This window comes from Xiphophorus couchianus, chromosome 24, assembly GCF_001444195.1.
Source record: "Xiphophorus couchianus chromosome 24, X_couchianus-1.0, whole genome shotgun sequence".
Lineage (NCBI taxonomy): Eukaryota > Metazoa > Chordata > Actinopteri > Cyprinodontiformes > Poeciliidae > Xiphophorus > Xiphophorus couchianus.
Window position 1 is genome coordinate 18,232,782 of NC_040251.1, and position 13,480 is coordinate 18,246,261.

The following is a 13,480-nucleotide window of genomic DNA, read 5'->3' on the forward strand; positions in this document are numbered from 1 at the left end:
TTAAGTTTCACATGACTCATTCAGCCGAGCTGCAACGTCTCATATAAAATGGCTGATTTGCTACGAAGGCGAGGATGTGATGAGAGAAAAGCAGATGGCATAACAGAGTTTATTTTTCTCTTAATCAAGGATTAGACAATAAGATAGAGAGCAGCAAAAGCAAAAGAGGTGGATTAGCCGAGCTGATGGTGTTACTATGGAGCTGTTAGCAGGTCATGACAGCTGTGAGTCAAAGCAATGATCTTCAGTCAGAGGCTTCTTGAGATTCGTTGGAAGACTGACTGCTACTGGAGATCCTTCCTTCTCACATCACTAAAGATTCTCAGATGATTTTTTGACATTTAATTTCCATTTGGGGAAGAAAACAAAGTATTTTTGAATTCTGTCAAGATCACCTATCATGATGCTGCCACCACCATGCCAAACAGATCAAACACGTTTAAATTACAAAAGAATATTAAGACATTCAGGAAAACAATCAACTTTACTCCAAGTTTTCTTCACAATAAATTTCAGTAGATTTTTATCACATTGTATCCAAAACTTTAACATAACTGGGATTTTATAGGATAAAACGAGGTAATTGAAGCTTGATTGTAAAGTGGAAGAACAATGAGACATTCTTAAGTTTTTTACAGTCAAAAATCTGAAAAGTGTGGCATGCCTTTGCATTCAACCCCTCTGAGTGGAAGCAGCTTTTTGTGTCAAAAGATAAAAATGTCCAAGTGGAAAATGTTTCACCTGAAAATAAAAAATTTTAATGGTTTTTTTTTCTACAAAATTTCTGTTTTGTTTTTTTCTTGCAAATGTTCAACTTTTCAAGCTCCAACGTTACACAAAAATACTCTAAAATTTCTGAGATGAATCTGAACATTTCTGCGCTATTTTGGCAGAAATTTACTCCTCCATTTTTATTTCTCCTGTCCAACATGTCCCTAATAGGCCGTCGTACTTTCCTGACGTCATGAAATCCCAGCAGTTTGCAGGTTTCTAGTTGTGGGAAAAGTTGAACCAGCATGAAACCGGTGGAGTCTAATTTAGACTCCATCCTCCAGACCACAACAGGTGCCTCCACCTGTCTCCCCCCTTCCGCGGCGCGCTGGCCGTGACCCAGAAAGCAGCCGTCATTCTGCAGAAATGGTATGCAGCCCGCTCGGTTCGGTCACCGGATCGGCGGCAGCTGCTGAGCCCCGTCCCCCCCGGGGCTATTTTCACCCGCCGGATAAAGTGCCGCAGCTCGGCGGGATTCGGCGCAGAGTAGCGGCACGATGAAGTCCCGCACAGACGACTGCGCCTCCGAACTGGACACCGACACGGACAGCTCCGATGGGAAGTCCACGGGCGGCTGCAGCCCACCCCGGGAGTCCGGGGAGAGACTGGAGGCGGAGGGCGGCTGCCCGGGCGCGGCGCGCCGGCGGCGGCGGCGCAGGAGCGGCGCGGGCAGCGGCAGAGACGCGCGGCTGTCCGGCGTCAACAAACAGCGGCAGGCGGCGAACGCGCGGGAGCGGGACAGGACGCACAGCGTGAACACGGCCTTCACCGCGCTGCGGACGCTCATCCCCACCGAGCCCGCGGACCGGAAGCTGTCCAAGATAGAGACGCTGCGCCTGGCCTCCAGCTACATCTCCCACCTGGCCAACGTGCTGCTGCTGGGGGAGGACTGCCGGGACGAGCAGCCCTGCCTCCGGTACCAGGACCTGATCCTGCACGGCCCCGCGCCGCTCAGCGGCCCCTCCCTGCGGCCCATCTGCACCTTCTGCCTCAGCAACCAGAGGAAACAGGTGGGGCCCTTTCTGGACCGCAGGGTCCGAGAGACGGTGCACCGATTTATCGGTCCGCCGATTCGGCCGATACTTGTGAGGCCGATCTACCTCAGCAAAGATCTAAAAAATTAACCTCTGCCCTCCTGTGAGCAGAGGAGGGCAGAGAAATCATAAAAATTATACTCAAGAGTAGAACTACTTCAACATATTTTTACTCAAGCAAAAAGTAGCCCTCCAAGAAATTACTCAGGTAAAAGTAAAAAAGTATTTGTTAAAACGTCTACTCAAGTACTGAGTAAATCAAATTATCAATCATTTCATATTTTAAAATTACATCATTAGATGGACCAAAATATAAAGTTAAGTGCAAATTTTGGTATTTAAGTACAAAAATAATGCATACGAAACTAAAGAAAAAAATAAAAACAGGCAAAAGAAAATGTTTCCAAATCAGTTTCTTTCAATAAAAAAACTCCATAAAAATTTGAACAAAACTGAAGTGTGTCTGGTGAGTCTTTGGTTAAAATATGTTTGTTCTTCATTCAGTGGCTAAAATCTGAATCGGCAGGTCAGGCTTTTTAAAAGATCGGCGATCGGACAGAAAACTGCAATCGGTGCATCTGTAGTCTGACTGCGGCTCTCAGCAGGAAGAAACAGAAAATCAGTTTTACAAAGTGCAAGTAGTTTTTAAAAAATTGCTTCAAAACGTAAATATTACATTAAAATACAAAAAGTTATATACCATACATGGCATGATTATAAAAAAAATAATAATGAAAATGTTTATCGTATTGTTTGTTGTTCATCATTTATGGTGGACAAAAAAAATAATCAGACAAATCTGAAGCTTAGGAGTCCATTTAGGATTCATTTTGTTTTTATTATTATTTTAAATATAAAAAGAAAAAATCCCCCCTAAAAAGGAAACTTATTTGATTCCAGCCCCAAAAAGAATAAATCTTTTCCTTTTTCCAGTTGAAAAAAGATTTAAATTTTAAGATTTAAATATTATTATGAAATTTTTTATTAATGGTTTCTGATAAGATCCAGCTACAGAAACATGCTGCACCGTGCCAGTAGGAGGCGCTCAAGGCTGTTATCCCACATATTTTATCACCAGAAACACAATAATGATGAACAAGAACAAAATAAACCCATTTCTACAATTTTTCATCAGCTTGGATGAATATTTAAAACGATTAAAACACGTTTTTAATCGCACTTAGAGCTCATCATCGTTGGCCTGCTATATATGGGCAGTGATGATGTCACAGGAAGAAGAAGCATGTCTTGCTAATGCTAACTGAAAATGTGCAGGATGTTAAAGGTGCCAATTTGTTTCTCATTTTATCTGTATTTTTTTTATTTACTTTTATTTTACAATAATAAAAACTATTTTATTTGTCACAAAATAAATAAAAAAAATCCATAAAAGCTCAATATAAAAATTAAATAATACAAATTTGACCCCATCTGGTTTCTGATAAGAGTTAATGAGATAGATATTTACATTTTTGATTAAACAAATGGAGCAAACTCAAATATGTATAATTAATTATGTCATTAATGCATTAAATAAACAATTAAATGTGAAAGTTATTATTTGAAAACTTGTATTCATAATAAACACACATATTTGATGCATTTTAGAGATTAAATTATAAAAATAATGAAGTATAATTTAAATGGTCATATTGTTCACTTCCTGTTGCTTCTTCCTGTCCCAGCCTGACCAGTAAAATCAGAAGTTTATAATAAAACTGCAAATTACAAAGAAAAGAAGAAGAATTTGCCATAGGTCGGGATGAAAACCGCAGTGAAAATCTTAAATATTAAACATTTAAAGTTATTAATCTACAAGATTCAGTTAAGAGAATCTAAAAAATCTTTGATTACTATAAGAAAAATGTAGAGAAGTCACCAGCGGTCAGAAACAGGTGGGGGAGGGACAGTGCTTTGACTTAGATGAAGTTCACCTTCCAATATGGCGACTAAATATGGAAATACAAAATTTATGACCAACTTTGATGGTTTTTATCCCCTTAGATTCCCTCTTTACTCAGCTGATAGTTTGTTTATGTACTATTTCTTGAATCTATTGTAGTTTTAAGATTATAACTTAAATTTTTGGTACGTTAATACCAGTGCGTAATATCTGACAAAATAAAACACAAACCCATAGAAAAACATCTATAAAAATAATACATTTATGCATTTCATCTCATTCTGTAGCACAGGTGTTAATCATTAGCTTGTATAGAAACCAGCGTCATTATAAAGACATTTAAATACACAATGTTGGTTAAAAAACGTTTCTTTATCTCCACAGCTCAGAGATGGAGGGAAACACTCCTCTTCAGTGTGAAACGAAGCGGCTCTGGACAAACCCTGAGTCCATCTGATGTTTACAGTCTAAACTTTGTAAATACATATTTATTTTTTTAACATACTACAGGACAAAAATGACTTTTTTGAGCACTTTCTGTCCAGCGTGGTGAGCTGCTGAACCTCAGTGTTTTGACTGAGACGTAACCTGAGCCCGTGAGCGCAGCTGCACCTGACCTGGGGCTATTTTGGTCCCCACCGATAGTACAAACTACCCCATGACCCACCACCACCAAGTGTACCTCCTAAAAACAAGCTGGTCACCTTCAGTGCAGTAGTTGCTGTCAGTTTACTGGTTTCTGCCTTCAGCAGTAAGAAGGCTGTCCATTACTACTGCCTCTAGTGGTGGACGTCAGTAACTGCAACACTTACAGAACCAGGTAGTGAAGTGGTTTAACTTTAGTCCCCAACAACCATTGGCTGAGGTTCTCAACATACTTGATAAAGAATTGGACACACTGATATTCTACCAATCAACAAGCTACAAAACCACCAATTGTAGGAGAAAATCAATTGGTTACCTAAAGAGACGGGTTGGTTGGCCTGTTGTGCCTTGCAGGAAGAAGGTTCTGGGTCTTCCTTGTGCCTGAGTGAGTTATCTACAGGTTCACTGAACAAAAACATGGCTGCTAGCTTTAATTGTTGCTCTAAACAAGCAGAGTTTCCAACTGTAGTTCTCCACAGCTACTATCCAACTTCTCCAACACACCTATTTCCAATGATTGGCTTGTTACTATTTGGTATCTGTTTTGCATTACTGCCATCTACTGGTATGGAGTGTCATTACCAGGTCTTCTTCCTCTTGTGGCATTTAGTTGGCGATTCTAACATCTACACCAAATAATTAAAAAATGTTAATTAAATCCTTCCAACTAAGCCTATACACAAAACACAAATCTTTCCCTATATTTCTAAAAATGTAGAATAATGTATTCGACTGCCTCTTCCCGATCACAAAACTCATAATGTTCAGTTCAGTGTGTCCAAAACTGAGTTGATTTTATTGTAGATGGAAAGAAGAACCTTCAGTTATGCCTGCTGAAAATAATTCGACTGGGAAGCAATGTAATTAAAAAATTACATTGTGCTAACAAAATGAATGTGTTCATGTGAAAAAATGAATGTGTTCATGTGAAAGCAATGGAAGTGAAAAGTTTAAACAAATTAGTCTATTCTTAACCAAAACGTCAATGTAGCTAGCTAGTTAGCTACACTGAAGCTAGTGAGTTTTCAATATGGCTAGCTAGTTAGCTACACTGAAGCTAGCTACTTTTCACTGCGATTAGACTGCAGGCAATGCTGAAGCTAACTAATTTTTGAGAGGCTAGCTAGCTTTCAATATATCAAACTGGCTGCACTGAAGCTAGCTAGCTAGCTTACTAGATGCAGTGGTAGATTAATTGTACATTTGACTTGTATGTAAAAGTCATATTTTTATAGATTAAGTAAAATATTTTCCAAAGTTGGATCTATGAGAGAGAACATGTTCAATATCCAACATGGCTCCCTCTAGCTAGCAAACATCTATTATTTAAGAAAAGGCAGGTTTATAACTTTGATTCTGACATCAGAAACTCAGATGTTTATAAATGTGACATTTCTATCGTGGAGATTTTCTTAACCTGCTTCAAATATTTTTATGATTAGTCGTAACTTGATTTCACTGCACACTGTTCAGACATATTAACCCAAAGTGTTGAAAAGTTTACTACTGCAATGCTGCACAGTCACTTTAACAGCACACGATGAGCCTTTTGCACTTTTATAGAGAATTTAAAAATGTGATATTAAACTCATGTGGATCCCTTTGATATTTATAATACAGCACTAAACTATTACTGGGAAATTTTGCTCTCTACCTCAGATCTGTGTTTTAAATACAAAGGCCTACCTCTGATCAAAATTAGTAACAGGACTGTAACAAATACTTGAATGTCAGACACGTCTGTCCTTTGCACATTGAATGAAACTGCTTGAAGAAAAATGTATTTTTGTACAAAAAAATAAACTTTATCAACCTGTCTTTGTACATTTCTTTCCAATAGTAATCTGAAGATTTTTTGACTAACCGATCACTAATCAATTAGAAAAGTGTTATCAATACCACGATTTTTAATGTACACTGATGTTTTACTCAAACACATCAGATTTTATATTTTAGTAAATCTATATATTGTTTAAAATATTTCTTATATGCACTTATTCATAAAAGTTTTATTAAAGTAGCAAAGCAAATTAAGTAAGTGGGAGGGGCCTGATCAGACCAATCAGAACTGGTTATAAATAGCCTGCGGAAACCTTTGTACTTTTGATATATTGCGGTAAAATACAACAAAAACAGCAAATAGCGTTTCAATAATCTTTATTTCATAAAAAAGTCAAATTGGTTTATATCAGATTAAAGAAAGTATAAACTGACGATAATCAGGTAGCTGGCGAGGCGTTTTACAGGGCGGTTGGGGCGTTTCCTCAGACGCACTGAGCAGAAACAGGGAAAAAAGTGGAAATAAAAATAAACTGAATTTGCCAAAAGAAAAAAAAAAAAGTAAAATAAAGCAGGACAAAAAAATAACTTTGGCAAGACCGATTACATTTGTCAGCCTTGCAGTCGCAAGGCTTTACCTTAAATATAAACCCAATCCTGCTTCAGAACCAAGAGGCTGAGATTACATCGAATCCTTGGATCCGGACTACAGAAGGCGTCGGAGACGAATCGAGAAAAGAGGGCAGAATTCCTGGTTCTTCAGATTCCCCTCCAGGACCGTTTGCTTTAAATACTACTGAAACGTTTCGGTGGTAGAGGTGAGTGTTTGTGGAGAGAAATCAGTAACAGGAGGTAGAAGAGGAAGGGTCAAGACATTCTACTGCTCCTGCTGCTACAAAACAAAACGGAACAAAAAAGAAAAAAAAACAGGAAAAGCTCGTCTGGTGATGAAGGTTTCAGTCTGCCTCCTCTTCATCAGATTCAGACTCTGCAGAAAAGAAAAACAGAATTTTTAGTAAAAGCTTTTGGAGCCCAACTGAGGCCATGTTGCAACGTTTATTTTGATACAAAGGAAAAGATAAAATCCCCATTAGCTCTCTAGCTAATTTTAATGTAAATGTTTTGCATTAGCAACACCTGATGGTTTTGGGTCAGTTTGCACATCATGATGCTGCAACTGCCAGGTTTCAAAGTGGATGTCAGGAACTTTGGACGATAACGAGTTTTTTTAGGTGAATATGAAAAGATCGGGAGAGTTGTGAGAAGTTGAAGCTTTCCAGTGTAATTTATCGTCCAGACAGGATAATAATGGTAGAGTTTAGAAACCGTAACATTTGCTTGTTCTTTAGAACTAAAAAGACTAAAAAAGCTTAAAAAAACAGCTTATAGACGAACCATTAGCTTGTAGATTGGAGCATTAGCTGCTTTACTGCTATAAGCTAATGCTACAAAGCACAAGCTAATGTCATTTGTTTAAATATTAGCGTCATGTGACTTGGTTCTATGTGTTTGAATATTAAGGTTATTTTTTGTATTAGCAAAAAGTTTTAAATAAAGTCAACAAAGATAAAAGTTTATTAGAAATCTGAGGCCTTGTCTCTACGGTTCGCTAGGCTACTTCATGAGTTTTCATCACTCAGTGAAAACAGGGCATCCATTATGGTCAGGATATACATTCATATTCTTTTAATTGGTCTTTTTCTAGAAAGCTCAGTAAATTAGCCACTAAGCTAACGTACCTTCCTCTGCGTTCTTCAGCCACTCGACGAATTTCTTCATCTGCTCGAGGAAAACGCTCTTCCCCTTGGCGACGTGGGTTTCAGAGTACCACTTCAGTATGGCCTCTTCGCTCAACACGTCAGCTGGGAGACGGAAGACAAAGTTTCTCAAAGCGTCTGCTTCGACTCAGACTTAACACAACGGAAACAGGAAAACAAAACGCGGTGACTCAGAGGTGGAGGCTGACCTTTATAGAGGAGCACCACGATCTTCTGAAACGCCTTCATGAAGTGGATGTTGTCGTAGCAATACTCCTGGATCTTCAGCAGCAGGCTGAGCTCAGACAGACCCTGGGAGGTGAAGGCTTTCAGCAGAGGGCTGTATTGCTTCAAAAAAAAGATTTACAGCAAATTTTACAACAAAACTGCATTATTTTTACTTAAACATCTTTGTTTTGGTCATAGTTGGAGCTGTAGACTGCTAAATCGTGATACGTTTTTCAAAAATACTTTCCCTGCGCCTCACCTTCAAGTGTTTGATGGCTTGTTCGGTCACCAGCTCTTCCTTCTTGTTCCACTCCACGCAGCTCATCACGCTGGTCCAGATGATGCCGATCATGCCCTGCTCTGACAGGCCTGCCTTCTTCATCTCCTCCCGGGTGAAGGTGATGATCTGAGGAGCAAACCCCGTCTGGTTACCGCCCGTTTCCCTCGCTGTGGGTGGAGTTACAGCAGGAGGAAGCTCACCTCTTTCTGAGGGTCTCCACGCGACATCATTTCCTGGAGCTCCTTCTGCAGCTCCTTGCGTGCGCCGATGGATTGCTGGTTGCGGGCGAAGTCGGACAGCTCCTTCAGCCCGGCGTCGGTGAAGTACTTAGAAAAATGCTCACAGCTCCGTTTGTTGGCAGGAAAGAGTTCCTGAAGGAAAAAAGATAAAACCATCCCAAAGCAGGCGAGGTGAGACGCAGCTCAGGACAAACTGATGGAAAATTCTCAAACATGGAAGCTATTTAGCCTTGTTAGCTAACATCATCATAATTTAACTATCTGATGTCGACAAAAAGGTCTGGTGAGGTTTGTTGTTTATGTCACAAAACACAGAAGGAGCAATTTAAATATAATTTTAAAAAATCTAAATTTTATTTCATAATTAAGACAAATTAATTTGTATGTCACATTTAAGTATTTAATTCCTGATTCACAAATAAAATGCTGCATTTAACCTGAACAGAGAAGTCCAGACAAACAGTTAGCTTGTGCAAATTTCTTCCTTTCACTTAACTTTCCATTTACATTCTTGAATATGATATAAACAATCTTTGTAGCCTACTTATTTCACAGTGAACTATTTCAGAGTTAAACCTGAAAAGAGAAGTTTAGACCTGCAGTTAATTTGTGCAAATTTGTTCCTTCTACTTAACTTTCCATTCATTCACTTTGATATAAACACCGTTTGTAGCTAACTTCTTTTAGAATGAATATTTTGGAGTTAACCTCAGCAGAAAAGATTAAAGTAAAACCCATGTGGAATATATTTACATAATAAATTAGCTTGTTATTAATTGACAAATTAAAGCTAATCTACTTCATTTGGATTCACCAAGAGCAACTTTTCTTATAAAAACAGTTTAGTTGCCTCAACATTTTAAAAATAATGTTGATTTTCAGCTTAATATTTAGACATCAGGTCAACATCTGGATTTCAGGCGGCTCTTCTGTAAAAACACTGGGCGTTTCCATGGTTACAGGAGACGGCGAGCAGCTCCGCCGACTCTGCGGCGTTTTACCATCAGCCTGTTGTCCATGCCGACTTTGCGCAGACTGCCTGCAACAGAGTTGATGTCCTTCTCGTTGATCCACGACTTGAACAGCTTGACAGCAAAAGCTGCAGAAACTCCTGGAAGCAGAAGCAGAGCCGGGTAGAAGCTAGTTACATTTACTCAATTACAGTTGCTACAATAACTTCTTTTATTGAAAAAAACAGAGTTTTAGGAGCATTTTTCATTTTTACTGCAGTTTTAAACTGAAAGAAACTGATGTGGAAAAAACTATTTTGTTATTTTTGTCACTTATATGAATTATTGTCATTAAGTAAGAAATTTTCCACTTAACTTTAGAATTTGGTGTCTGATTATGTAGTTTTTAAATATTAAAGGATTATTTGATCAGTACTTTTTACTTTTACTTGAGTAAAAATATGTTGAAGCAGTTCTGCTCTTGAGTGAAAGTTTTGGGCACATTCGGGTCAAACAGAGGAACAGGAAGTGGTGACCCCCAGCAGGAAGTGGTTGCAGCCTCACCCTCTTTGACGAGGTTCTCGTTGTAGAGGCTGCTCAGGATGGAGGCGGATATGCTGCCGTTGGCCAGCAGGATGCCGGTCAGCATGGCCAGCTTGTTGCGCTCAGACTCAGTGAAACCCTTTAGAAACAGCAGCAGCTGCAAACAAACAGCCGCAGCGTTAGCTGGTGCCGCAGCGTTAGCTGGTGCCGCAGCGTTAGCTGGTGCCGCAGCTGCGTTGCGGCAATAATCCTCCTCACCTTCTTGATCTCCTCCTCGAAGCCCTTCTCCAGGTACTTGTAGCGCCTGATCAGCTTGTTAAAAACCTGTTGAGAGGAACAAAAACCTTGTCAGCGTCCGTCATTTCAACCCGCCGGAACGCTGCGTCGCGTCTCACCTGAGCGTAGGCTTGCATGGTCTCCAGGTCTTCCTGCGCCGTAAAGAGGCAGAACTCGGTGCGGGTCATGTCGTCAGACAGCGTCCCGCCTGGTGCTGCAGGACACACGCCGCCGCCGGTTAGCTTTCAGGAAACTCAAACACAAACCGTCGCCGGTCTATGACACTTACCCAGCATGCCGCCGGCCACCAGGATGTCGAAGAGCGTCTCTGCATACCGGCGGTAGTCAAGTTTGGCGCCAGAGGCATCAAGGAACTTTGCAACCGCCTCCAAATCAGTGCCAGTTTGATTCAAGCCTTGTACGATACTTTCTTGAAACTGAGTAGGGTCAAATCTCTCCTTTTCATCTGGAAGGGGTGAAATAAAAACGTTAAAACAGAGGAAGAGAAACGGAGGAAGAAACACCAAGAGGACAGCCGTTACCTCTTTTCCTCGTTTTGAAACGCTGGCCGGTTAGCGTTGGCTTTTGCTGCTTTTGATTATTCATAAAAGACACCTGGGAGGAAACGAAGACGGCGGTTAGCAACCAAACTCCAACAGAAGAAAGTCTTTAAACCTTTCAGACGCTCTGCTGCTCTGTTTAACAATAAACGGTGAAGGAGAGCGCCACCTTGTGGAATTAAAAGGGCGTGCTGGTCAATCCACTTCAACACAATCTGACCATATTCAAACTGATCACACTGCAGCTCAAACGCCTCAACTTAGCATCTGATTTACACATAAATTAACAGTTTTCCTTCAAAATTTACTAAAACCAACAAGATTTAATATTTCTGATAAACGGCAAAACTGAAATTGAACAAACTGGATGGAAGATGAAAAACAAACAAAACTCTATTGGTAAATTTGTTTTAAAAATAAACCAAATTAAGGAGGAAACTTTTCTAAATGTTTTTAAAACAATTTCACACACGCTGCTGAAAAACAGGCAAGAAGATAAAAAAACATCTGACCGTTTAAATAACATTTAAAATATTAATATAGTTTTGCAGCAGAAGAAAAAAATTGTTGCTTTTCAGATTTTAGAAAACTATAAAAATTCAGCTTTTTACTCAATTTTGCTGAATATCTTAGAGTTATATCTGCTACAGGTAATGCAGGAGAAAAAGTTTTACAATACAGAGTTTTTTTCTAAACACATTTATGTTTTTAACACTTCAGTTATAGAAATAAACACAAGAAAATGTAAATATTTTGTTGCCATTTTGCTCACATTGTCCAAAAAAAGAGCTGATTATGCAAAAAAGTAATAAAATATTTATAATTATTAAAATATGTTCTACAGTAGCTGAATTTAACAAAATACAGACTAATAAGTCAACTTATCCATGTTTACTGGTAATTAAGTATCAAAGGTTTAAACTTAATGTAAAATGTTTGAACTATCTCAACATTTAATCTATATATATATATATATATATATATATATATATTAGAAAAGTCTCCTGATTCCGTCATATTTTCCAGGTTGACCTGAATTTCCGGGCAGTTCGGGTCACTTCGTGCCACCTGACCCAACATGTCTCCATACCGAAGGTCTTTACAGTAGTTTGCTCAATAATTACCATCAGATTGTTTTAAAACACACCACAAAACTGTTTTTAAAGTTATTCTATGTAAAATGACGCGAAACAACAGATTTGAGTCCGATTTTCCCCCCAGATGAGGCTTTTAAAGGAAGGAGGCCAAACAAAAGGCGAAGCTGGGAGGTACAATGGAGCTGGTGGGTGTCGCGTCGCGGTTTCGAACAAGTGCCGTCATTTTCGGCCTTTTTATAAGGAATTGTACGTTAATCCAACGAGGAAAGACATCAGAAATATTCCTGAACTATCTGATTATTTGTAAGATGGGATCATTTCATACTAAAGCCAGCTAACTGAGGGATTAGCTCAAGCTAACTTCGGGCCTCACCATGCGCCGGGCCGCTGTTTGTTAGCCGGGCCTGCTGCGTTACTGACCGGGCTTACATCACCATCAATCTTCGGTCCAAACCTCACTGACACCTAAAGACAGTTAGTCTGTACTTAAACACAACCTGCCGTCGCAATGTCACGCCAATCCGCGACACTTTGTTGAGGCGGAGCTAAAGAAAGCGTGAGCGCAGCTAATGCTAGCAGTAAGCTAACTGAACTGGAGGAAACAGGATTCGCCCTCCGGTGGAAAAAAAAAAACCCGGATCCAAAAAAGCCTCTAAACTTCACTTACAACAGCTGGTCAGACCTGCCCCCGGTCCAAATGACCAACCCGTAGTTCGGAGAACACTTGAGTTTGCTGGTGAGGATACTCACCGAAATTAATGCAGATAAAAAACGGTTGTGAACCAGGGGAAGTGAAGCAAGAGTCGAGTCTGTGAGCGGCCCAAACAAAAAGACCTTCCCGTCAGAATCACAGCTGGCTCCGCCCACCGCGCATGCGTGGTTAAAGGGGATGAGAAAAGGAGGATTACCAAATCTTTCAGTCCACCCAAAGCTCAAAGTTTACGTTTTATTTTCAATTTATTGTGTCTAGTTATAATATATGTCCGGTTTTGGTATGTTATTTATCTCTTTATAGATTTTTACATTTTTTCCCTTTTTTGTGATATTTAAATATTTCAGATCAGCAAAGGCGAAGATTAACTTTACATTTTAAACTGTGCATTTCATACATTAATAAAAACTGTAAAAAAAAAACAACTGTTCATGTGTAGCTAAAGCTATTAGCATGAAAGTAGATTAAATAAACATTTTCTGGACATTTCACAGGGTCATATGCTTGACATTTTATGGATGCATAAAATTAAAATCAAACTCACACTGAAAGAATAAAGAAAATCAGTTGAATAAAGTTAAAGTTTTTACCATAAAGTATGACGGAACAATGGGGCTCTAAATAAGCAGCAAGGTTTCAGACAGGCAGTTATCCAAACTTTGGAAACGTGGAATAAAAATCTTATTTAACAGGACAAGAAAACATC

The 13,480-nt window shown here is 39.3% G+C and overlaps 2 protein-coding genes across 2 annotated transcripts; one reads left to right on the plus strand and one right to left on the minus strand.

The window, feature by feature from the left end:
* The first annotated feature begins 363 nt into the window (after positions 1–363).
* On the plus strand, positions 364–6,177 carry LOC114140276 (transcription factor 15). The gene is made up of 2 exons (XM_028010040.1): positions 364–1,781; positions 4,093–6,177. The coding sequence occupies exons 1-2, from the start codon at positions 1,269–1,271 to the stop codon at positions 4,126–4,128; spliced, it is 549 nt and encodes a 182-aa protein (XP_027865841.1). The 5' UTR covers positions 364–1,268; the 3' UTR covers positions 4,129–6,177.
* A 316-nt stretch (positions 6,178–6,493) lies between these two features.
* Positions 6,494–12,966, minus strand: bzw1a (basic leucine zipper and W2 domains 1a). The gene is made up of 12 exons (XM_028010044.1): positions 12,813–12,966; positions 10,948–11,020; positions 10,695–10,871; positions 10,525–10,619; positions 10,388–10,453; positions 10,151–10,286; positions 9,638–9,747; positions 8,598–8,768; positions 8,377–8,523; positions 8,099–8,237; positions 7,872–7,994; positions 6,494–7,120 (listed from the first exon to the last, which is right to left on the minus strand). The coding sequence occupies exons 2-12, from the start codon at positions 11,009–11,011 to the stop codon at positions 7,089–7,091; spliced, it is 1,260 nt and encodes a 419-aa protein (XP_027865845.1). The 5' UTR covers positions 11,012–11,020; positions 12,813–12,966; the 3' UTR covers positions 6,494–7,088.
* Positions 12,967–13,480: the final 514 nt, after the last annotated feature.

What these genes read in the sequence shown, in the direction of transcription:
- LOC114140276 (XM_028010040.1), top strand. Translation starts at nt 1,269, where the DNA reads ATGAAGTCCCGCACAGACGACTGCGCCTCCGAACTGGACACCGACACG. An exon ending in TCAGCAACCAGAGGAAACAG is followed by an intron (nt 1,782 to 4,092) that starts GTGGGGCCCTTT and finishes TTATCTCCACAG; the next exon opens with CTCAGAGATGGAGGGAAACA.
- bzw1a (XM_028010044.1), bottom strand. Translation starts at nt 11,011, where the DNA reads ATGAATAATCAAAAGCAGCAAAAGCCAACGCTAACCGGCCAGCGTTTC. An exon ending in TTTCAAAACGAGGAAAAGAG is followed by an intron (nt 10,872 to 10,947) that starts GTAACGGCTGTC and finishes CACCCCTTCCAG; the next exon opens with ATGAAAAGGAGAGATTTGAC. An exon ending in GTGGAGACCCTCAGAAAGAG is followed by an intron (nt 8,524 to 8,597) that starts GTGAGCTTCCTC and finishes TTTGCTCCTCAG; the next exon opens with ATCATCACCTTCACCCGGGA.